The 24406-nt window shown below is 40.9% G+C and overlaps 1 protein-coding gene across 1 annotated transcript in view; it reads right to left on the bottom strand.

The window, feature by feature from the left end:
- Positions 1-14436, bottom strand: part of BLK (BLK proto-oncogene, Src family tyrosine kinase) — a 37823-nt gene extending 23387 nt beyond the window's left edge. Inside the window, exons 1-7 of the mRNA XM_007476245.2 lie at positions 14323-14436; positions 10711-10762; positions 9523-9616; positions 7518-7616; positions 5600-5703; positions 3980-4126; positions 476-628 (exon numbers count right to left, since the gene is read on the bottom strand). Coding sequence (XP_007476307.1) covers positions 476-628; positions 3980-4126; positions 5600-5703; positions 7518-7616; positions 9523-9616; positions 10711-10762; positions 14323-14436 — 763 coding nt within the window. The remainder of the gene's footprint in view (positions 1-475; positions 629-3979; positions 4127-5599; positions 5704-7517; positions 7617-9522; positions 9617-10710; positions 10763-14322) is intronic.
- Positions 14437-24406: the final 9970 nt, after the last annotated feature.

Below are 24406 nucleotides of genomic sequence, written 5' to 3' on the forward strand. Positions count from 1 at the left end.
AAAAGTTCAGAAAGTAGACTTCCAAATAATTCAAGGGAGAAAGTACCAGCCCAGAGATGATCCAAAAAGGTTCAGAAGGAAAGCATCTCTATAACTTAAGGGAGAAAGTACCAGCTTAGGAATCAGAATCCTTGGTTAGCCTCCTTTTATGCCTTTAGCCACATCACTTTCCTCTCTGTTATCTTCACTTTAATCAATAAACATTTATCAAGCATTTACTGTGTGCCAGGCACTGTGCTGGTGATAGGAAAGGAGGCAAAAGGCAGTCCCTGATCTGAAAGAGTTTAAAAATTCTGCCCTTTTTGCCTCAAAGGATTGTTTTGAGTCCCCAAAGAAAGCATGTATAATAGTATTTAGATAATCACAAGGGATTTACCCCTAGAGAGGCCCCTTCTTCTCTGTCCCTGCTTCACTGCCCTCTCCTCACAGCTCGACCCCTTCACCTCCATGACAACCCTGAACAGCATGTTCTTACCCATCCAGACTTCTCCAAACTGTCCAGCACCAAGTTTCCTCACCAGTTTCAGAGAATGCCGGGGTACTTCCCATTCATCCTGGGCCCATTGGGTCTGAGGAGCCAGAATCATACAGGGCATAGTCAGCTTCTGGCATAAACCGTCCCCTTTCTCTGTATTATAGTGACAAAAAGATGTGAATGGGTGGTTACTGGGGCAGCAAAGGAACTGTGCCTCTCCCTTCTATTTGGAATATTCTAGTCCCTTTACTTGAGATTATTTATCTTTGCTCATTAACTTGCCAGAAAGATAAAGAAATGAAAGTCTAGGGGGGTGGGGGTGGCGGGGATTGGCATTTGCTATGTTCCCTTCTTTAATTCTCCTTTTACTTTTATTTGTATTTTCTTTGAATAAAGTATCTAATGACTTGTCTTCCATGTAGTAGCTGCTTAACACACTTTTTATTGCAGTTTTGTGGGGTAGAAAGCTTGTGCCCTCTACTAATACAGATAATCAGATAGTCTGAAATTCAAATTGAAATAGTTGCCCAGGACACTGAGAGGTTGGCGACTTGTCCCATAGCCAGTATGTTCCAGAGTCATTCTGACTCCAAGCCTGGAAAATCTACCTACTCTACCACTTTGGCCATTTGTGAATGAATGATTGTTGACTGAATTAGACCAGCATCAGGTGTACATTAATCTGTTTTCTTCAAGTGCATTTAGATTTAAAATTGGCTCCTAAAATAAAATAAAAAAATAAAATTGGCTCCTTTCAAAGCTGTCATGTAGTGAGCCTGTAGATGGCAGCCTTGGAATAAGTAAAGGCATCTGGCCACCTAATGTCATTAATAGCCATGGGGAAATATTTTGGCGAATTGGTCATTTCTATGGAAATGGAAGATTCCATGGAAACAGTATGGCAAATGGATAATCAGCCCAAACATCTCCAGACAGGACTTTGCAGGGGTGTGCTGGAGCCAGATCGTACTGGCTCACAAGAGCTAATTGTTAAGTTTTCAGTGTCCCCATTTATAAGTCAAATCCACAAAAGCATCAAATCAGGGATTGAGTTATTGCTTTGTTGATTGTTTAGACTAAAGAAAGTAATGAAGAAAATGTTATTAATCTAGATTAAACTTAAAACTGAGTCCTGTGCACTTTTTTTTTCCTTCTGGAGAGCCATGGTTAAACATTTACCAGCACATCCCTAAATAGAACTCTGAGATTCAGTTGTGCTGTATTACTGGTGCTATTATGAAACAACTGTCACACAGTCAGAGAGGGCCTGCTAAAGGACTGTGAATAGACACATAGTAGGTACAAGGAAGCCTTCAGCCTATTAGCAGCAATGATTATAGGGAAGAAATGGCATCTACAGTGACTAAACGATGGAGAGAAGAGGTGGGCCAGTTATGCAGTAATAGTGAGGGATGGGCAGATGGGAAACTCTAATTTTGTACTGGTACCCACGAAATATTAAAAGGTAGGCAGGCATAAGAGCTGGTTATCAGTGCCCATGAACTTTTTAAAAAATTAATTAATGAAGAATATTTTTCCATGGTTACACGATTATGAACTTGTTTTTTGATCATTGTATTTTAATATAATGAGTTTCTTTTATAATTCCATGTATTAAAAATATTATTCTGAGAAGAGATCTATAGGCTTAACCACATCAGGATTTGGTTTTGTCAAGGGCATCAATAGCACCAAAAAAAAGTTAAAAATCTCTGACCTCGAGGAAAATGGGGATTTAGAGAAAAATGGGGATAGAGACTTTGATGTACATGTACCAGTATAGGAGAGATTATACATCTATTCAAGTATCTAAATATTGCTTGGGCACAGTGTCAAATCAGGCAATACCTATGTTCCCATTTATGTAATAATATATATTTTACACCCTTACCTTCTGTCCTAGAATCAATCCTGAGTACTGGTTCCAAGGCAGAAGAGGGTCACAAAGCTAGGAATTGTCTGAGGCCATATTTGAACCCAGGACCTCCTGTTTCCAGGCCTGGTGCTCTATCCACTTAGCCACATAGCTGCCCCTCTGCTATATTATTAACTATAAAACTACAAAGCTATATTATTAACTATAAAGCTATAGAACTAAAGAACTACACAATATCAGATCTGGAAAGTATCTCAAAGATCTGGAAAGACCTCAAAGATCATCCAATCTAACCCTATCATCTTCCAGATAATATGATACAACTGTAAAAGCACATTAAGGACCTTCTTCTTCCCAGCCCAATTCTTTAAGGAAAATATGAATAAAAATTATTTCTAGCTGGTCCTTTGGGAATTATCTGAATGATAAAAATCTTGTCAGTGTTGTTATTCAGTTATTTTCAGCTGTGTCCTACTCTTTATAACCTCTTTTGAATTTTCTTGGCAGGAGTGATTTGCCATTGGCTTCTGCAGCTCATTGTACAGAAAAGGAAACTGAAGCAAACAGGGTAAAGTGACTTAGCCAGGATCACAGAGCCAGTAAGTGTCTAAGTCCAGACTTGAACTCAAGAAGATGAGTCTTCCAGAGTCCAGATCCAGTACTCATCCACTTTGCTACCTAGCTGCCTGTAATCTTGTCAGTTCTTAATCACAGCCCAAGGAGACTTCCTTAGTCTAAAATTCTTTATTTTATCTCTATGAAAGGTTTCTTTTAATTAAGAATTAAATTTAAGAATTTAAGTTTCTTTTTTATCCTTATCTTCTATTTTTGAATTGATATTAAATATTGATTCTAAGGCAAAAGAGCACTAAGGACTAAGCAATTGAGGTCAAGTGACTTGTCCAGGGTTATTAGTTTCTAATCAGAAACTAAATCACAGTTTCTACACTCCAGGAAAATGAATTATATGGTAACCACAGTTATAATAGGAACCTCTTTTGATGTGTCTAATTAAGAGCAGTATTTCTTTTTCTACCTTTGGCCATTTTTTATTTAATAGTTTTAGGAAAATTATTCTTCAGGTCACATTGACATTAAAGTTATTATTCTGTTTTAACAGATAGGAAGCTCTACCTTAAGCTTTGTATCCTCGAGTGATTTTTCTAGAACCAAATTTGCTGCCCAGCTCTTACTATAATAAAGTTGGACTTGCTCTTATAGCAAAGAGAGGGTAATTCTGGGAGAAATATAATATCCTCCTTCATCTAGGGACCTTGATTAGCATAAAATTGTTACGTAGGAATGGTTGTAACAAATGTGCAATTAGTGAGGATATGGTGGGAAGGGTAACATTGCACTTTTTATTTCTCTTTCTCTAAGTTACTTGGATATAGATAACAAGTTTGCTTCTGACAGACATAAGCAAAGCCCATGTAGCGAATCCAGAGAGAGGAGAGATCAGCTGCTTCAAGTGAGGGACAGAACTGGGACTAGAATCCAATTTTCCTTGCACCCAGCAGAGGGTCATTTGCACTATGTCCCACAGCCACCAATTATGAAGCCCAATCTTGTTAAACATATCCTTCCGTGTGATTTCCCTGCAATCAAATTTGACAGCTGGCACTTACTAGAATAATGTTGGACCAGTTCTCTTAGTGAAGGGAAGGTGACCCTGGGAGAAATATAATATCCTCCATCATCTAGGGCCCGGATCTTGTAGTGTTTGATAACATTTCCCGCAGAGGTGGTGTCCTTCACAGTCAGGGAATAGGCACCTGGAGAATTAATTCACAAACACACATATGGAAGAAATAAGTAATCAACTCAAGAGAATCAAATGTCCAGGTAAATGAAGTGGGATTAGGGTTTCCTTTAAATTATGTAGTGCCTATTTAGCGTCTACCTACATTTTCACCTATTTCTGAAAAGGAAGATTTTCAGGTCTAAGGGACCCATTCTAATACATAGAATGATTATCCATTTAGAACAGGAAGAGGCATTGCTGTTCCATCATTCAGTCCAACTCTTTGGAGTTTTCTTGGCAAAATGCTAGCATGATCTACCATTTCATTCTCAAACTCATATTTTACAGATGAGAAAACTGAGGCAAACGAGGTTAAGTAACTTGACCTGGGTGACACAACTAGTAATTGTCTGTGGGCATATTTGAACTCAGGTCTTCCAGGGGCTGTATCTACTGCCCCATCTAGCTGTCCAGAAGGGACATTAAAAGTCATCTAGTCTTAACTTTACTCCCTTAACTGAGTAGGAAACAGAAGCCCAGAGAGGGCAAATGCCTTGCCCAAATTCACATAAATAGTGTCAGAGCTGGGATTTGAACCCAGGTCTCCCTATTATAGTACACAGGATCTACTTGTAAAGAGTTGTTCGAAGTATCGTATACACCCTGGGATGTTTGTGGGTGTAGGGAAAGGGGCTGTGTGGAAAGGGATGCCTAGGCTTCAAAGCCTGTTACTCAAGACATTGTCACAACTGCTTGCTCTCTCACTCACTCTCTCTCACTCTCTCTCTGTCTTTCTCTTGCTCTCTCATTTGACAATGCCAATGACAGACACAATAAGAGTCTGTCAAGAAGCATGTAAGTGCCTACTAGTGCTGGTATATAGAAAAAGGCAAAATCATGGTCTCTATAAAAGGAGTATCAATATAGAAACAAGTATGGACTATCTATGTTCTGCCAACATGTATAGGTTTATATATACACATATACACACCCAAATGAAAGATCATTTTAAAGGGCAGACACATGTCCCTTGCTGAGACCCAAACCTTTCCCTGCCTTCTTGTGCTTCCAAACTGACAAATGACATTTGGGATAATCAGGGGCCAGAGCTGGGAGAGACCTTAAAATCATCTAGTTCAACTCTCCTGTTTTTCTTTTTCAAAAAACTCTTATCTTCCATCTTGGAAGCAATGCTATGTATTGGTTCCAAGACAGAAGACTGGTAAGGGTGATGCAATGAGGCTTAAGTGACTTTCCCAGGATCACACAGCTAGGAAGTATCTGAGTCAAATTTGAACCCAGGACTTTCAGGCTCTAGGTTTAGCTCTTAATCCACTGAGTGAGTCAGCTAGCTGCCCCCTCCCACTGTTTTTCACAGAAGGAGACATAGAGAAATGATGGTGTTAAGGACTGAGCCAAGGCTAGGATCCATGTATAGATCTCTAGCTCCCCAGTGCCATGCTCTTTGTCCTGCCCTATTCAAAAGGGTTGCCTTTATCCTTACCTTTAATTGTTTCACTCTCTCTGATTAGGAATGCACCAGTCTTGTTGACAGGAGCCAGGAGTTCCCTTTCAGCTTCTCTCCGACTGATTGTTTTGAAGAACCACCTGGAAAGAGATGAAGAAGGGAGAGGAGGAAAACCCGTCAAAGTTTTCCAAGGACTCAGCTAATGATCTCTTCTCATTGCACCATGTGCTTTGGGGCTTCTCCCACAGCCATGTTTTATATACCCAAAGGCAAAGGGGGGAAAACCACACACACACACACACACACACACACACACACACACACACACTCATACACACACACACATACACACACACACACAAACACGCACCCTACAACTCCAGTCTATGTAATACTTTGCTGCCTCCTAGAATAATATCAGTTCTTGAAACTAGCTAAAATATAGTCACAACTTATTTTAGAACAGATATTCCACATGTAGGAATTCTGGTCTTAGAAGGTCACCTGGGACATTGAGATGCTAGGTGTTTACCCAGGGTCACATGACCAGTATTGCCAAAAGCTAGATGGACTTGAACCTAGATCTTCTTGACTACACAACATCACATATCAGGTGTTCAATTTAAAAAAAATGTTGAGTTGAATTGAACCAAAGCCTGATTGCCAATATTCCAAGCTCTGCCGATATCAGCACTTATTACTGTAAAGTAAGTACTTAATTTATGCTCACTGATTTGGCTTCTACCACATCTGCAAATGTGCTAACTGAACATTCTAGTGTCTGCGATACTAATCCAGTCAGCTTTCGTCCCATTTATTTATTACCTTTTCCACCAATTACTAGTTAATATAGTTTTAATCACTGTTTTCTGATATTTTGTGACCCATGTTTTTTCCTTCTCTCTCTCCCTTCCTTCTTCCCCAAGATGGCAGGTAATTTGATATAGGTTATAGACATCTATCATGAAATACATATTTCCATGTTCATCATAGTGTAAAAGAAGACATATATTGCTTGTATAAGAAAAAAAAACTGGGAAGGAAATAAAATGAAAAACAGTTTGCTTTGATCTGCATTCAGACTCTTATCAATTCCTTCCAAGATGATGGATACCCATTTTTGTCATGAGTTTCTTGGAGTTGCCTTGGATATTTGCATTGATGATACTATTTAAGTCATTCACCATAGAATATTCAGTCAATTCAGTAGAATTTTGAACTAGCAAAGGCTGTAGAGATAAACTAATCTAGAAAATTGAGGCCCAGGCTTGAGCCCCAGTCTTCCTAACTTCAAATCTGGTCATCTATCTACTACATCCAACTATTTCTCTAGGCAGGGATATAAGTTCCAACTGACAGTGGCTCCAAGTGGTTCAGAGAATAGAGTTTCAGACCCAAGTTCAATTTTGGTCTCGGACATTAGCTGTGGTTTTCTAGACAAGTTGCTTAATCCTGTTCGCCTTAATCTCATCATCTGTAAAATGAGCTGGAGAAATAAGTGGCAAACCAGTCTAGAGTCTTTGCTAAGAAAACCTCAAATGGGGTCATGAAGAGTTAAACATGACTGAGATGATAAAAGAGCAGCATGAGTTCCTATTCCATGGAAATGACTGTTCTGATAAGGAATGGTCTCATGAAGCCACAGGGAAGGCTTACTATGACCAGACAGTCTGCACCATAGTTTCATACACCCGATTATATCCTAAGTTTTATAAAATCCATTTGTATTCAGAAAGGGAGGGACAGGGACAATTCTCATCCTCAATGGCTGGGCAGACCAAAGTGACTATCTGAAGATCACGGTATTGCCAGATGGTGAAAGAGAAATCCCAAATCCAAATGGTTAAGCAATGGTTCCCACTTCCCACATCCAGCATCCCTGTCCTCCCTTCCCCTTCCCCCTGCCCCCAACAAATGTGAGATTGTGCTAGTATTTGTATTAAAGTACACCTACTTTTCAACTTCCAGAGTCTCTACTTGAGTAACAAAGTTGCTAGGGACATAGCCTTCCCTTTTAGTGACAAGCGATCTGGCCAACCACCAGTCTCCAGTTCTAAGGGGAGAAAAAGGAAAAATGCAAACATAATAAAAATCCTGTGTTCAGGGTATTCCTCTGAGGGGGGCTCAAAGTATTTTATAAATATGATCTCAACCCTGAAGGACAGTGAGAAATAGAAGAGAAATGAGCCTGAATCATGATTTGACTTTGAAGATCCTTATTATTTCTAATTGACTGAGGGGTACATCAGGCAAAAGGTGGTGGGGGTGAACTGACACATGTCTCACTTGTTAATGAGCAATACTCCCAGAAAACTTGCACCCTATTAATGGGGCAGAATTGAGGAGGAGCTGGCCAGCCCCATGTATAAGAACTGCTCTGTCACAAGATTAGAACTTGAAGGCCAAAATTCCTGAACATTGATCAGATACCATTTGGTCTTCAGAATAAGATATGAAGAGGAAGCAAGCAATGTGACTTAGTGGAAAGTGTGCTGGATCTGAGTCAGAGGAAGGATGTGGATTCTAATCTCGTCTCTGTCTTTCGTTAGCTTTGTGACTTTGGGTAACACTTCAGGGTCCCCTGGCATTAGTTCCTCAGTAGTAAAGCAGGGATGGGAAGGATTTGGACTTGATATCTGCTCCCTTCTGGCTCTAGATCTATGATCCCAAGGTTCAAATGTTGTGAAAGATTCTTAGAAACTCAGTGAACGTGACATGATCAGTCTGGTGACTCTATACATGAAGTAGCAGCAGCAGAGTACAGGGGAAGGTGCTGGATTTGGAGTCAGAATTTGGGTTTGAATGCTCACCTTGCCTCTCGCTATCTATGGGATTTGGAGTAGGTCATTGAACTGTCTTTTACCTTCAGTTTCCTCATTTAGGAAATGCTGAGATTAGACTAAATGATCTCTGAGGTTCCTTCTCACCCTAAATCTTTGGTCCCATGCTTTATTATTATTATTTTTTTAAACCCTTACCTTCCATCTTGGAATCAATACTGTGTATTGGTTCCAAGGCAGAAGAGTGGTAAGGGCTAGACAATGGGGGTCAAGTGACTTGCCCAGGGACACACAGCTGGGAAGTGTCTGAGGTTGGAACTCCCGTCTCTATGCCTGGCTCTCAATCCACTGAGATACCCAGCTGCCCCTGGTCCCATGCTTTACTAAAGAAGTTGACTATCTTTTGTATTGGCAAAAAGTAAAAGAATAAAATTTAGGGACAGCTAGGTGACTCAATGGATAGACATTCAGGCATAGAGATGGAAGGTCTTGGATTCAAATGTGACCTCAGATACTAAATAGCTCTGTGACCCTGTGCAAGTCACTTAACTCCAATTGCCTAGCCCTTACTACTCATCTGCCTTGAAATGGATATTTAGTATCAATTCTAAGACAGAAGATAAGGGTTTAAAAGAAAAGTAAAATTTGAAAAAGATAAATGAGCAAAGAGGTCAAACTGTTTTAAAAAGCAAGAGAGACTTTGTATGAACCAAACATGTATGTGACTCTTATAGACACATTTGTGTGTGTGTGTATGCTCATTCATGAATATATGTATCAGAAACTTCTGGCCAGATAATTAGATAACTTTCAGATAATAAGAGCAAAACCACAAGGAATGGGGGAAATCTGGATAAGAAGAGCTTACTATACACAAGCATTCCAGGCTGGGTAAGCCTTGGAGAATGTATTACAATGGGAAATGACAGAGGACCCTGGAGCTGGCTCTAAGGTTACATGGATGTTTCCTCTCTACATCCAGGTTGTCTATTTATTCTCACCTGAAGTATGTGTGGAACAAGGAAAAATTTCAAACTATAGGAAGTAGAAATGAATGAATGGAAAGCAAGCACCCAATAATAGAAGATCTGGATAATATTGAAAGAATGTTTCCCTTTTCAAAGGCAAAGTAAACTAGGAGGAGCCTTCCTGTGTGGAATGGCACTCTGAGAAACATACTTCATCAAGATTTGCAGCTTCTCTCCCTTCACCACCTTCAGGTCCCGGTCATTCGTGGCTTCATAATCCCACAAGGCAACTGCATAGTGCTCTTCTGTAATGAAAAAGAAAAATATGGCAGCTTTCTGGGGTTTCTGGAGCTATGGCAGGAAGAGAAAGTGAGCCAGCTGATATGGGAGAAATCAGGAAAAGAGGCTTCTAAGCAGTCATAGCCAGGATTAGGCTCCAGGACAACTCTTTCAGATTTCTTGTGATAAGATTGCAGAAAGCCTGCAAGGAGGCTGGGGTGACTAAAGCTTTTCCCAGGGTGCTGAATTTAGAGGGTGATGAAATCACTAGCATTCTTTCAAAAGTAAATAAAATTATAGTTACACATCTAGCTAGTCAAAAAATAAAAGAAAGAAAAGAAAAGAAAAGAAAAAGAAAAAGGTAACCCTTCCCCAATCTAAAACAGAAAGTAACAAACCTCCCCCCACCACACACACACACACACACACACACACACACACACACACACACACACACACACACACACACACAAGTCACCTAAGCTGAGCTCCTCTCTGGCGCGGCCTCACCTTGCCTCCTCCTTTGTCCCCTCCACCAGAATTGGCATTATTATGTCCAAGGGCTCTCTGCTCATTGAACCTGCTAGCTTGTCTCATCCCCAAGTGCAAAAACTATACTTTACTTCCTGTTTGGTGCTACCAATTCTACCAACCATATTAAGAAGTTCTGCACCTGACTTCTGCCTGGTCTCTGATTTTGGCTGACACAAATTTGGTTAACTCCATGCTTGTTGGCGCTTGATTCATGCTTTCCCTTAATGTCTTCTCCCTTGTGTTATGTACTGCCCTCTTCTGCAAAAATCCAACTCCCTCTGGAATTTCCCATTGTAGGATCTGGGTTACCCACTCTAATCTGCCTCTACATGCCCCAGAAAGTTCAGGAGAAATGGATTTCCTTTCCCTCAGAATAGTGTCTCTTCATAGAATAAATCAGACATTCCACAATTAGACTTTGTGTTGAGTGCTGGGGTTATGACAGGAACTTTAGGAAATGTGGGGGATTTGGGTTGAGTCAAACAAGGAGGCTCAGACTGATATCTTCCTCTTTGCTAACCGCCAAAGAAAGAGGATATAGCAACACTGCAATATAACAACCACCTACCAAACCCAAGATTCTTACCTTGATCAGGTTTTAGAACAGGAGTTGGTGTAGTAAGGTGATTGAAGACAACCTTTGACAGAAACAAAAACCCCAGTGGTTAATTCACTGTGCAGTATCTCAACTGACCTAGTTAATCAACCTGCAAGCATTTATAAAGTGCTTACTATGTTTCAGGCATGGTGCTAAGCACTGAAGATACAAAGAGCCCAAAACATTTCCATCCTTCAAGGAGCTCACATTCTGATGGGTAAGACAACATGTAAATAGCAAGTTGCATGCAAGATATATAAAAAGTAGATGGAGGGGCAGCTAGGTGGCTCAGTGGATAGAAAGCCAGGTATGGAGACTGGAGGTCCTGGGTTCAAATTTGATCTCAGACCCTTCTAGCTGTGTGATCTGGTCAAGTCACTTAACCCCCATTGCCCAGATCTTACCACTCTTCTGCCTTAGAACTGATACTTGGTATTATTTTTAGATAGAAGGTAAAGATTTAAAATTAAAACAAAAGAATAGACAACGATCCAAGAGGGGGAAAACACTAGCTACTGGAAAACCAGCAAAAGACTCCTTTAGAAGCTGGGATCTAAGCTGAGTCTTGCAAGAAGCCACAGAATCTAAGAGGTAGGAAAGGTGAGGAAGGAAGAGGTAGTGAATACAAAGGCATGGAGGCTAGAGACCGAGAGAGAGAGAGAGAGAGAGAGAGAGAGAGAGAGAGAGAGAGAGAGAGAGAGAGAGAGAGAGTGTAAAATAGCAGTAGATAAATCCAATGACTATTGAGTTAGATTTTCTCTATGCCTCAGTTATATTCTAGGAGTGAGTGACACACTTCACAGAGATATATGAATCAGGACACAACAGCCATAGTACAGGAGAATGAAGACAAACTCAACTGGGATTAAATCTTGCCTCTAACATTTACTACTTCTGTGACCCTGGGCAAATCACAGCCTACCTGAGTCTGTTTTTGAGAATAAATAGCTGGACAAGATGGCCTTGATATCCCTTCCAGTCATCAATTTATGATACCACACGAGTGGAAATGAAAGACGTGGAATTGCAAACAAGGAAAATAATAGTCGGCATTTCGATTGCATCTCCTACCCTGATACTATCCATTAATCCTCATGGTCAGAGGGAGATGGCCCTGGGCTCCCTAAGACTCTGTTCTTCACAGGCTCTGGCAGGTAGTCCTAAGCTAGGAAGGATTAAGTAAGGAAGGGGTGGCACCTTCTATGGCTGTCATCCAAAGATCGTGCTAGCTCAGTGTGCAAAGGTTTCCTGCTATGCAAGGGGATGAAATTTTTGGCTATAGAAATTCATGCAGACTGCCTTTTAAGGCACAGAAGGGTATTGTTCTGCATCAGTGGAGGGAAAAACCATACCAAAGCAATCATGGCTCTTTCAAAGCAGAATATAGAAGAAACAGCAGAGATGAATGTATGTATGTATGTATGCATGCATGCATGCACACAGAGAGAGTTACATGTGTGTACACATATTTATGGATTGTTAGAAGCATGGTATGGAAGTAATGGCAGATACAGGTCTATATATAAATGCATGTAATGGCAGATATGTATATATTATATATCTGCTATCACTTCCATATTATACTTCCAAAGATCCATATATATGTTTGTGCATATATAAAATATGTACATATATGGCATTGCTTGCATTCCAAAGATCCACAAATAAACACACCATATATATATGCATATATATATATATACACATGTGACTATCCTGTATTGATGCTATGCAGCCATTTCAGTTGTGTCATTGTGCCCCATCTGGTATTTTCTTGGCAAAGATATTAGAATGGTTTGCCATTTCCTTCTCCAGCTCATTTTATAGATGAGGAAATTGAGGCAAGCAGGGTTAAGTGACTTGCCCAGAATCACACAGCTGGTAAATATCTGAAGGTAGACTTGAACTCAGGAAGATGAAGCTTCTTGACTCCAGGCCTGGCATTCTAGCCATTGTGCCACCCAACTGCCCTTATAATGGTGAAGCCTGTCAAAATAACACCACAAGAAATATTCAATAAAAACATCTGTATGACTGCAGGCCTGGCTCTCTATTCACCCCATCATTTGCTGCCCCCCTGTATCACACCCACATGTATACACACACATGATATACCACACACATTCACAAATGCTGTATATACTGTGTGTGTGTGTGTGTGTGTGTGTGTGTGCACATAGGCTTATAGGAGCATATTTCCAGAGTTAGAAGGGACCTCAGAAGCAAAGGAGTCTGACCTGTAAAGGTAAGGAAATGGAGGCCCAGAAGAAGTTGGGTGATTTACCTAAGGTCATACAGGCAGTAAGTGTCCGAGGCATAAATTGAACTCAGTTTCTCTGACTGGAGCCAGGGTTCTTTTCACTCTACCGTGCTGCTTTTCCATATGCTATTCCATTAGGTAGGTAGAAAAAGTTATTCCCATTGCACAGATGAGGAAACTGAGCCTCAGAGAGATCCAGACATTTGGTTAGTGGGTAGGGCTACTGATTTCTACTAGACCTATTAGACTGTGAGCTCCCTGAGGGTGGGCTATTTTTGCCATTCTTTGTATGTCCAGTGATTAGCATAATGCCCTTCAGTAGATGCTGAATAAGTACTTGCCATGAATACTTTGGTGCCTCTTATCTAAATTGGTCATGGAAGGGGTGTAGTAGAGACTGCCCCGACCCTCCAAAAATATATATATATGCCACTCATAAACAAAATCTGTAACTCTGGAAATCAACACAACAAAAAGTGTTAGATATAACCTTCCACCTTGGATTCATCTGACAGTATCAAGGAGATGCGATGCCTCTTGGAGCACTGAGGCCAATTGGACAGAAGGAGTTCATACCTCTGGCTTCCAGGAACTCATATGACACCATGAGCCATGCCTGGGGGGTGGGGGAGACTCGATCCCAAGACTGACGTGGTCATGTGTCTCTGCAGTCTGCCACTTTGAAACCATATGCCAACAAGAAGTGAAGGCAAGAGCACCGCTAGAACACGATGTCCTGAGTGGCCCCTTGCAGAAATGGGAGCAAGGGAAGAAGGGAGAGGAGACCTGAACTGGGGTCCAGGAAATTCAGGGCTCTGAGTCAGGATGGCTAGGACTATTCAGGGAATGCCCTGGGAGGAGGAGAGGAGGGTGTCTTTGCTAACTAAGGCGGAGCTGAAAGCATCCTGAATGGTTCTGATTCCTCACTCTCTCTCCCCCAAAACCCGATACCAACCACTCCCCCTTATCCTCTCAACTAAAGCCACTGAGGCAATGCTGCTCTCTTGAGGCTCGTCTCATGGCAGACAAGCCTCTCTGACTCCCTTTCTGATGGCCCTTTTGTCCTTCGAAACCTGGTTGTACCTGGACACACAAGACATGGAATACATGAGTATACATGCATGTTGGTATGTGTTTGGGCATATGTAGAAGTGCAGAATGGTTTGGGCGAATCGAGGCTCCCCCTGCTCCCAGGGATGCCCCTAAAAGGAGGGAGAAAGATCCTTGGTCTTACCAAGATATTCACAATAAACATCACCACAGGGTTGGAGAGAGCAGCTCTCCCTCCATCCCTTAACTTCTGACTTCAGCTCGGAAATTGGGATAACGAGCTCACTCACCAGTGGAGGCAGAGGTGGGGGAGGCGTCTTTGGGAAGACGATATGAGGCTCCTTAAAATTCCACTGATTCTTCCCTTTCTCCTTAGCCAGTTTCTTGCTGCTCACTACTCCCATGCTGTTTGGGGAAAGGATAGATAACAGGACTGTTAGTCTACTGGGCTGGGACGCAGAATTTCTGTCTGCATGTGCTAACCTCCCTCCAAGGATTATCCATTTCAGATATAGGATTGAGGCTCACAGCCACAGCCATGACCTGAGGGGGATTCTGTAGCCCAAGACTTAAATGCTGGCTCCATCTCTTTCAAGAGCAAGGAGAACTGAGACCCAGAGAGGGAAACCACTTGTCTGACATCACAAAGAAAATCTGGGGCAGAGCTAGAAAGAATTCTCAGAAATCCACTGGGAAATCACTTGGAAGTTACCTGGTGACCAAGATGGAAAGAAAAAGCAATTCTTCCCTATAAAAAGGAGACTTCAAAACTTATGAGAAGAGTATTTAATACTGAACTAGGCATCAGGAGAAGTGGGTTTTCATCCTTGATTCTTCCACTGATTGCCTATGAAACACTAGACAAGTCACCACCATTTTATCACTCATGCTTCTCAGTATGTTCAAGGTACTCCACCCCAGCTTCTTTTTAACACTCACCTTCTGTCTCAGAATCGATTCTGAGGGCTAGGCAATAAGGGTTAAATGACTTGCCCAGGGCCACACAGCTAGAAAGAGTCTAAGGCCAGATTTGAACCCAGGACCTCCCAACTCCAGGCCTGACACTTTGTCCACTCTGTTAACTAGATGCTCCTGCCTTTTTTTTTTTAAAGGACAAGGATATGCATTCGTCACCAGGATTATATCTATATATTCACTTAAGAATTAGGATTTTTAAAAAAAGAATTAGGATAATTGTGTATATTGGAGAGAATAATGTGGTCAGTAACAGATCCCTTTGAATGGATACTTGCTCGTTGAGAGCTTTGGAATAAATATACAATATAACATCACCTACCCCCAAACCATGACCTGGAAGTTGGATCAAAAGGCCAAGGACTATTATCCTCACTTCCCAGAGGGAGCAATGGGGGTGCAAAGAGTCAACAAGCACCAGCTGAGCATACTATGTCAAGGGGAATATAATTTGTATTTCTTGCATCTGTTAATACTACTACCACCACCACCACTACTACTACTTCTATGACTACTATTACTACTACTACCACCACACCACCACTATCACTACCACTACTACTACCACCACCACCATCACCACTACTACTAACTACTACTACCACCACTACTACTACCACTTCTATCATCACTATTACTACCACCACCACCACCAGTACTACTACTACTACTACTACTACTACTACTACTACCACCACTACTATACTACTACTACTACTTTACATTTGTATGACATTTCATGACTCTCAGAGTTCATTTGTATGGATTCTTAGACAGGAGATTTTCTGTCATTCTGTAGTATTTGGATCACAGGGTCTCAGAGCCAGTAGAGGCCTCAGAGACCCTCTATGTCTAATCCACACCCTGTAGAGATTTCCACTGCAAAATCATTGAGAGAGAGGTTGCACAGTCTCTGCTTGAGCAATAAGGAAGGAAAAACCCAAGCATTTATTAAGTGGCTACTATACTGTAGGCACCATGCTATGTACCTTACAAATATTATCTCATTTGATCCTCACAACAAACAACTTTGGGAGGTAGCTACTATTATTATCTCCATTTCATAGTTGAGGAAACTAATGAAAATAGAAGTTAAGTGACTTGTCCAGCAGTGGAAAGGAAAACTGAATCAAGCTTTGGCATTTCTGCCACTGAGGTGGGCAGGCAGCAGTTGAATTGTTGGTGTGAAGGTTGATGAACAACAAAGACAGTTGGAGGGGAGAGAGGAAAGTTGGACAGTGACAGTTGCTCTCTAGGAGGACCCTTTCCTGGCCCTTGGACTAAAAGGAGTGCTCTCTCCCTGTCTCTGGATAGAAGTACCTCTATTCCTGGATTTTTCACAACTGTGTGCTCTACCTGGATTCTTGTGATCGTGTCATCAAACAAAAGGATTTAAGGGGAGCGTTTTGAACTGTAAGGCTGGTTTTTAGGGCATTAGCCTGAAGAGACAGGCCCAACCAGCTCTGAAAATCAGAACCTTTTCTTCTTCTTGCTATCTACTGCTAAAGACTTTGAACTTAAGAAAGTTAACATAAATATAACATAGACAGGAATAAAAGAAACTCTCCACAGGTCTGCGAGGCCTGGTCTTAGCTCAAAAACTGAGAGAGACTCAAACCCAATCTGTGGAAAAGTATAGGGAAATCCCTATTCCCTCTACCCTGATACTCTTCCCAGTTTGAACTTGTTATTAAATTCAGCTTTAGTTAAATAAACACAGTCAGATATCTTTGTAAGGGTGAGGGGACTCTGAAAGGAGAAGGGTTTTTTAGGGGAGAAGGTTCTCTGTAACCTCAAGTACCCCAAATCTTGAGGTGCCCATACATGCCTCTCCCCCCTTTCAACCGTAGTCAATATTTGTAAGAAGAGTATTTTTTACAGTTTTGGTAAAACCAGCTAGGTTTTCCAGCCTATTTTACCAAAAATTTGGGAAGAAGGCAGTTGGAGGTGTCAGGGGAGTTTCAGAGAGATTGGACCCACATACATTTCAAAAGCCTGTGTGACTGTGGAAAGTAGTCATTTTGAGAGCAGTGTTCCAGTCAGTACAGCTAATCTGCCTAGCAACACCACAGCCAATAAGAAAGCACTCATTCTGAAGGGAGGAGGCAGCTCTTAAAGGGCCATATTTAATTTTTTTTTTCCCCTTTGCAAAAGGCTTTTACTCTTCTTACACAGCATCACAAAGCTAGCCGGTATCTGAGGCCAGATTTGAACCTCCTCACTCTGGACCCAACACACTGTCCACTCTACCACCAGCTGCCTTTTAAACATAAGCTGTTAATTCACTATTATCTCTTAGTATAACTATTATCCCTAATTTATATAGCACTTTAAGTTTTTTTTAAAGCATGTTTCATTTTCACAACAACCCCAGAAGATAAGTGCTATATTATGATACCCATTTTACAGATGAGGAAACTAAGTTTGAAATGCATTGAATGAGTTATTCAAGGTCACTGTTAGAATATGTCAGAGGCAGAATTTTAACTCAGGTCTCTCTCAACTCCAGGACTAGTATTCTTTGCATTCATGTTTGGCTGCCTCTGATGCCCAGGATACTCTCTTCTTTACAAAAACAGTCCACTTTAATTTGACAAACCAAGTGTTCTGAAGTGGCCATGATTTTTGATAAGAGGAAGCTTTGGTATGGAACTTCAGATAAGCAATCAAATCGCTGAGGCTGTAAATAGTCATTTCTTCATTATCCATTTCTTTTTCATTCTGTCTTCTCTCCTGAATTCCTAGTTCATAATTCACTAGCTCATAGATTTAGAACCAGAAAGGAACCTCAAATCTAGTCCAATACTTTCACTTTATAGATGAGGATAATAAAGTCTAGAGAAATTAAGTGACTTGCCCAAGGTCACATAAGTAGTCAATTGTCAGAGTTGGGATTTGACCTTTTGACTTAAAATTCTGTTCTTTCCATTGAAGCCTTAGATACTTGATATAAAGAATACTGTAGCAATGTGGGTAAACAGAAGCTTTTTAATTCCAAATTCAGCCCTCTGCTTCAAAATAGTTATGAAACTACAGTGTCTTTGTACATTACCTGTATGCGAAGATGAAGATAATCTGCCCAACGAGGAAGGAACTTTGTAACCATAAAATCTTATAGACAGTGAACTCTTATCAGCTCTCCATGCCATGCTTCCAGACTTTAAAAGGAGATGAGCCTATAACGGAATTGTTTCATTGCATGGATGATGAAGGAAAGAGCTAATATTATATAGTACAGATAAACGTATTTTACTGTCCTTGTCTGTAAGTGATATTGAAGTTCTAAGAAGAAAATAGTCCCTGAAGACTGGGATAGTCAGGGAATCTATCCTCCCCTTTCTCCCCTGGCCAAAGATGGAGGTCATGAAGAAGGTCCCTCAAAATGAGGAGGAGGATTCTGAAAGGAAGAGAAAATAGGTCAAATTTCAAGGAGGAAGAAGAGCATAAAGATTCTGAGAAGGATGTGTCCAGGGTCATGCTGAGTTATAAGTACAGTGAATACTAGATTGAGGATTGAGCACTCATCATTCCCAGCCCTGTGGTCATTTCATGCTACCACCAAGGATAGGAAGATTCCTTGAACCCAAAAGCAGTTCAGAAGGATCAGTAGAAAGTCTGTTTCACCAGATGGTAGCTACAAAGAATTCCCAGAAGAGATAGTCGGGAATAGTGAGAGGAGACAGATAGGTCCTTGGAATGTAGATCACCATCTTCTTCATCTATGGTGCTGCCATGAATACTTTTGTTATTGGTTCTCATTTGTATAGTAGGAGGCAGTAGGGAGAAAAAACAGATTTCTTTTCATTAATTTTTTAAAATAAGGTTATTGTTATTTGGTCATGTCTAACTCATTGTGACCCCATTTGGGATTTTCTTGGCAAAGATACTGGACTGGAGTATCATTATATCAATATATTATATTATAATGGATATTTCCTTTTTAAACTCATTATACAGATGAGGAAACTCAGGTAAACAGGGTTAAGTGACTTGCTCAGAGTCACCCAGCTAATAAGTGTTCAAAGCCAGATTTGAACCCAGAATGACAAGTTTTCCACTCCAAGCCCATCACTCTATCCAATGTACCGCCTAGCCACCTTAACCATCAATACTATTGACTGGTAAATCAATGATCAGCCTAATAGCAAGTGGGATGAAATAGAGATTCATGGTTTCATATAAAATCCTTCTTGAGTCCTTATGTGTGTATAGAAATGTCTTTTTTGTGTTTGAGTTCAGAATAAAGTAAGGGGAGAGCTGGGTGGCTCAATGGGTAGAGAGCCAGGCCTAGAGACAGGACTCCTGGGTTAAAATATGGCCTCAGATACCTCCTAGTCATGTGACCCTGGCCAAGTCATTTAACTCCAAATACCTAATCCTTACCATTCTTCAATATTTATTATCAATTCCAAGACAGAAGATAAGGCTTAAAAAATAAAAGAATAAAATGAGAAAAATCATTTAGATCAAAAAAGCATTTATTAAACACCTATTGTGTGCCAGGCACTGTGCTAGGTGATGAGGATACAAATACAAAGAATTCTTAACTCTTAAGAAAATTTGCATTCTCACACCAGGATCCTCATAAACTTGCTTATGACTGGAAGTTCTGTGAGGACACAGTTTTATATTCCCTTCACCATGCACAGTGCTCTGCATCCAATGGGCAGTTGTTTGTCGAGTGTACAATGTCTCTTTGGTCCTCTGATTCACAGAGAATATATATATGTATGTATATATATATATGTATGTATATATATATATATATATTTTTTTTTTTCTGAGCATGATGTCCTGTGGTGAAGAAAGCAATTCCGGAGCACTTAGACCAATTTCTCCTTCTTTATAATTTTTGATCAGTTTCAGATAGGGTGGTGCCAGGAAGCACAAAAATAGATGGAAACAACAACAATAACAAGGTTGCCTCCCAATTTTTTAGATGTTCATGGTTTTAACCGAGACTGCACCCAGAAGTTAATAATAACGTCTCACGATAATTATCACATTTTATATGCATTATAGCTCATTTGGTCCCAATCACTGTGAATGTCCCCCAAGGCTCTGTTCTGGACCCTGTTCTTCTCTTTATACAATTTCACTAGATTAGTTCATCAACTTCCACATGTCTAATTATCTTCCTCTTCACTTCCTATCCACCCCCAGCCTCTCTCTCTGTCTCTCTCTCTCTGTCTCTCTCTGTCTCTGTCTCTCTCTGTCTCTGTCTCTCTCTGTCTCTCTGTCTCTCTCTGTCTCTGTCTCTCTCTGTCTCTCTGTCTCTCTCTGTCTCTGTCTCTCTCTGTCTCTCTGTCTCTGTCTCTCTCTGTCTCTCTGTCTCTGTCTCTGTCTCTCTCTGTCTCTGTCTCTCTTTCTATCTCTCTCTGTCTCTCTCTGTCTCTGTCTCTCTCTGTCTCTCTGTCTCTGTCTCTCTCTCTCTGTGTCTCTTTCTGTCTATCTCTCTCTGTCTCTGTCTCTCTCTTGTTCTCTCTGTCTGTCTTCGTTCTCTCCACAGTATTCCCCTCCATCATGTGCACTATCCCATAGCACTACCCCCACAAAACACTCAGCTGCTCTTCTATCCTTAATTTCAAGACATATAATTAGTATCTGCTTAGTGTGACGTAATGGAGAATATGAGAGACAGTTACGTGGAGCCCCCATCCTGGCCTGCCCTGGGAAAGTATGATTACTATTTGTCCAGGGTACCAGAAGAAGACCCAGATTGAAAAGTTGCTAATAAAAGCAAGGTATATGGGATGAGGATGGGGTTGTGGGGGATTCAAATTCGAGCTACTAAGAAACATGTAAGTCACCAGCCTGGATGTTTCTCAAAGCTCTGCAGCCCTTTTTAAAAACAACTTATTTCTGTAACACTTTGTGGTTTATAAATTGCTTTGCTGTATCTTACTTGACTGCCACTTCAACCTCGTTTAAAAAGATTGTACCCTCATGATTCATCTGTAAAATGGGTGCTTTGGCATCTACATTAAGACATCAGGTGTAGCAGCAACTAGGTGGCTCAGTGAATTGAGAGCCATGTCTAAAGACAGGAGGTCCTAGGCTCAAATCTGGACTCAGACACTTCCTAGCTGTGTGACCCTGGGTAAATCACTTAATTCTCATTGCTGAGTCCTTACTGCTCTTCTGTCTGGGAACCAATATATAGTATTGATTCTAAAGTGGAAGGTAAGGGTTTAAAAAAAAAAGAAGTTAGGTGAAAAAAGTTGGGTGAATTCTGCAACTAGTAGGAGACAGGAGCAGATTCAAACCCAGGTTTTCTAACTTGAAATCTAATCCCATATCCATTGATGAGCCCTCTCCTTAAATCAGGCACCTTCAGGGACAGAATTTTTATTACGGGGCTGAGAACTGAGGGAGAAACAGAGATAAGTAGCAATGACCCATGCCAGTATAGTTGAAAGAATGGAGTGCAGAAGTGGAAAAGGGTGCCAGAGATAGCTGGGAGAGTCCATAGGAGTTTCCTCTGGGGCTCTGGAGGACACAGAATGGAAAACAATGGCTCTGAAACTTTCACTACAGTGTTTAGGGGTGCCAAGCAGTAGGGGTAGGGTGCTGTGACATAGGCCAGTGCAAAAATAGCAGAGTAGAGCCTGTAATGTGATAATATGGCTTAAATGTAGTCAGAAAAAGCCCAGTGATGAGGGGATGTAAGTGTAGCTGGGGACCTTCCTCTCCTTTCCTGATGAATGGAGAGAATCCACAAGTGTCTGTGTTGGGCCCAGAGCTGAGATATGCTGTGCACTAGTAGGGAAATAAGTCATGATAAAGCTATGGTCAGTCTCAGCCTAGAGATATCCATCTTATTAAGAAGGGCCAAGCAGACTCCAAGCTCCCTGCATTTGAGCAGAAGTACCCGGCAGCATCCTGTCTTCGAGCACTTTACAATTTAGTAGAGACAAGACTCAGATATGCATTATTCTGATATAAGATTGCATCTTCCCCCATGCATATTCCCACAAACCTAAGGAAGAAAAGATGACATCCAAAGGATGTGTTTACAGATGCCCGTCTTGGTCTATACTAACTAAGGATTAAGCTGTACCACAGACCACAAGGTCAGATCTCTGGATGGGGTGGGGAATCATGGAAGGCGGCAAGAAGATGGAGCTTCTATTAAATGATGGGTACAATTTCAATAGGTAGAGATGAGGAGAGTGGGAGGCCATTCTAGGTTTGGAAAAAAGAAAGCATTTTCTCACATGGTCCTCATTCTTATCCCGTAAGTAAAACTTCATTTCGAGAATAAATTCAACAAGAGCCACTGGAAAGAAAATAGTAGAAAAGATGAGCAGAGTGGGTATGGCACAGGTGGAAGGAAGCAGAGGAAGAAGGCAGGAATAATTTGGATAATCTCTCTTTAGCCTGACTAGAAATCTCTGGTCAATCTGCTTTAGTCTCAGTCTCCCATTTATATCCTTTTTAATAGTAAGAACCAAAAAATGCTTCTAGAGTCATCAACTACATGGTGCAAAATGAAGGACGAAGAAGGAGAATGTAGGTAAAAGTGAAGGGGGAAAGTGGAGAGATATTTGAGAGGGAGGAGAATGTTGTTTATGACCCTGGGAAGGCCCCAAGAGAAAAAAAAACAGTCTTCGAGATTCAAAGAATGTTAGTACTAACATAGGACTTATGGAAAATCTAGTTCAACTCTCTCATTTACCAGAAGAGAAAACCAAGACCTTAAAAAGATTTAATGACTTGCCCAATGATATGCGACCAACATGGCAGACCCGGGACTAGAACCTTTGTTTCCGAACTCCCAGGCAAGCATTCTTGTCGCAATTCTATGTTGCCCAAGAGGGTAAGGAAGCTAGTTCTAGGCTAAGAAAGGAAGGGGACCTGAGGACTATCTCCTGAAGTGGAGAAAGAAGTTGGGTCAGACCTCGTCAGAGTCAGTCTTGCTCGAACCTTTGCTTTAGACAAGGTTTAGAAATACAGGTCCCAGTCACCTTCCCATTGCTTTCATTGTATCAGAAAAGACTTGGATTATTAACCAAAACAAAGTACTATGGATTATAAAGAATAGAAGTTTTAATATTTTAAAAATGTTCTTTCCTCTGCCTTTCCTTGGAAAAGTCAGGAAATATGGGCATAGAACACCATATACAGTCAGATATAGTGGCTACAGAAAACTAGAAGGCAAGGGCTGTGTTATATTCAGGAATAACCATGATAGGAAAACCAAAAGCATCATTAAACTTTTTAAAAAGTACATTTATAGAGGGCAGCTGGGTAGCTCAGTGTATTGAGAGCCAGGTAGAGATGGGAGGTCCTGGGTTCAAATCTAGCCTCAGACACTTCCCAGCTGTGTGACCCTGGGCAAGTCACTTAACCCCCATTGCCTAGTCCTTACCACTCTTCTGCTTTGGAACCAATACCAATATTGATTCCAAGATGGAAGGTAAGGGTTTAAAAAAAAAGAAAAGTATATTTATAAAAAGACATGCTAAAATGTTCATTGGTCATGTTCTCCTCAAATACTTATTAGCTCTGTGACCCTTGAAAGTCACTTAAAGTCTCTGAGCCTCAATTTCCTCACTTATAAAATGAAGATATTGGATTTTATGACCTCTAAGGTTCCTATGCTATCCCTATATTGGGGCAGCTAGGTGGCCCAATGGATAGAGCACTGAACTTGGAATCAGGAAGATTCATCTCACCTGAGTTCAAATCTGACCTCAAATACTTAAGACCCTAAATAACTCACTTAATTCTTTTTGCCTCAGTTTCCCCATCTGTAAAATGATCTGGAGAAGGAAATGGCAAATCATTAAAGTATCTCTTTCAAGAAAATCCCAAATGGCATTGTGGAGAGTTTGACTAGACCGAAAAACAACTGAACAAAGTCCCTATAAATCTATGATCCTATTATACGACTGTACCCTCTCCCTCATCATACTACCATTCTTTCTGTGTCTAGAGGAAAGAAATTCTGAACATCTTATATTTTTCACGAAGAGTGTTAATGGTGGGAGAAGATATAGTATGGCAAGAGATACAGTTTTATGAACCCCAATTTTTGTTCATTTTGGAAATGTAATTTCTAGCTCTGTTCTTATTCTCTCTGTTTAATGACAAGTTTTAAATGGGTCGGAACCAGGTATAATGGAGAGTATGCATGGGGTTTAGCCTAAAATGTGAATCAGAATGGGACTCGGTACTTGCAATATTATCTACAATACAACTGAGCACCTTGGGAACCCGGTTAAATTAGCATTCTTTTTTGTACTGACTGCAGAATCACAAACTGTTCAGGGACCTCAGTCTAACTCACAAAAATCTCTATGATTATATACCTCACCAAAGATCATCTAGCTCCTGCTTGGAGACCTCCAAGGATAGGGAACGTCCCACCACTTGAGGTAGCTCATTTTCTTTTGA

The sequence above is a fragment of the Monodelphis domestica genome, chromosome 1 (assembly GCF_027887165.1).
Source record: "Monodelphis domestica isolate mMonDom1 chromosome 1, mMonDom1.pri, whole genome shotgun sequence".
NCBI lineage: Eukaryota > Metazoa > Chordata > Mammalia > Didelphimorphia > Didelphidae > Monodelphis > Monodelphis domestica.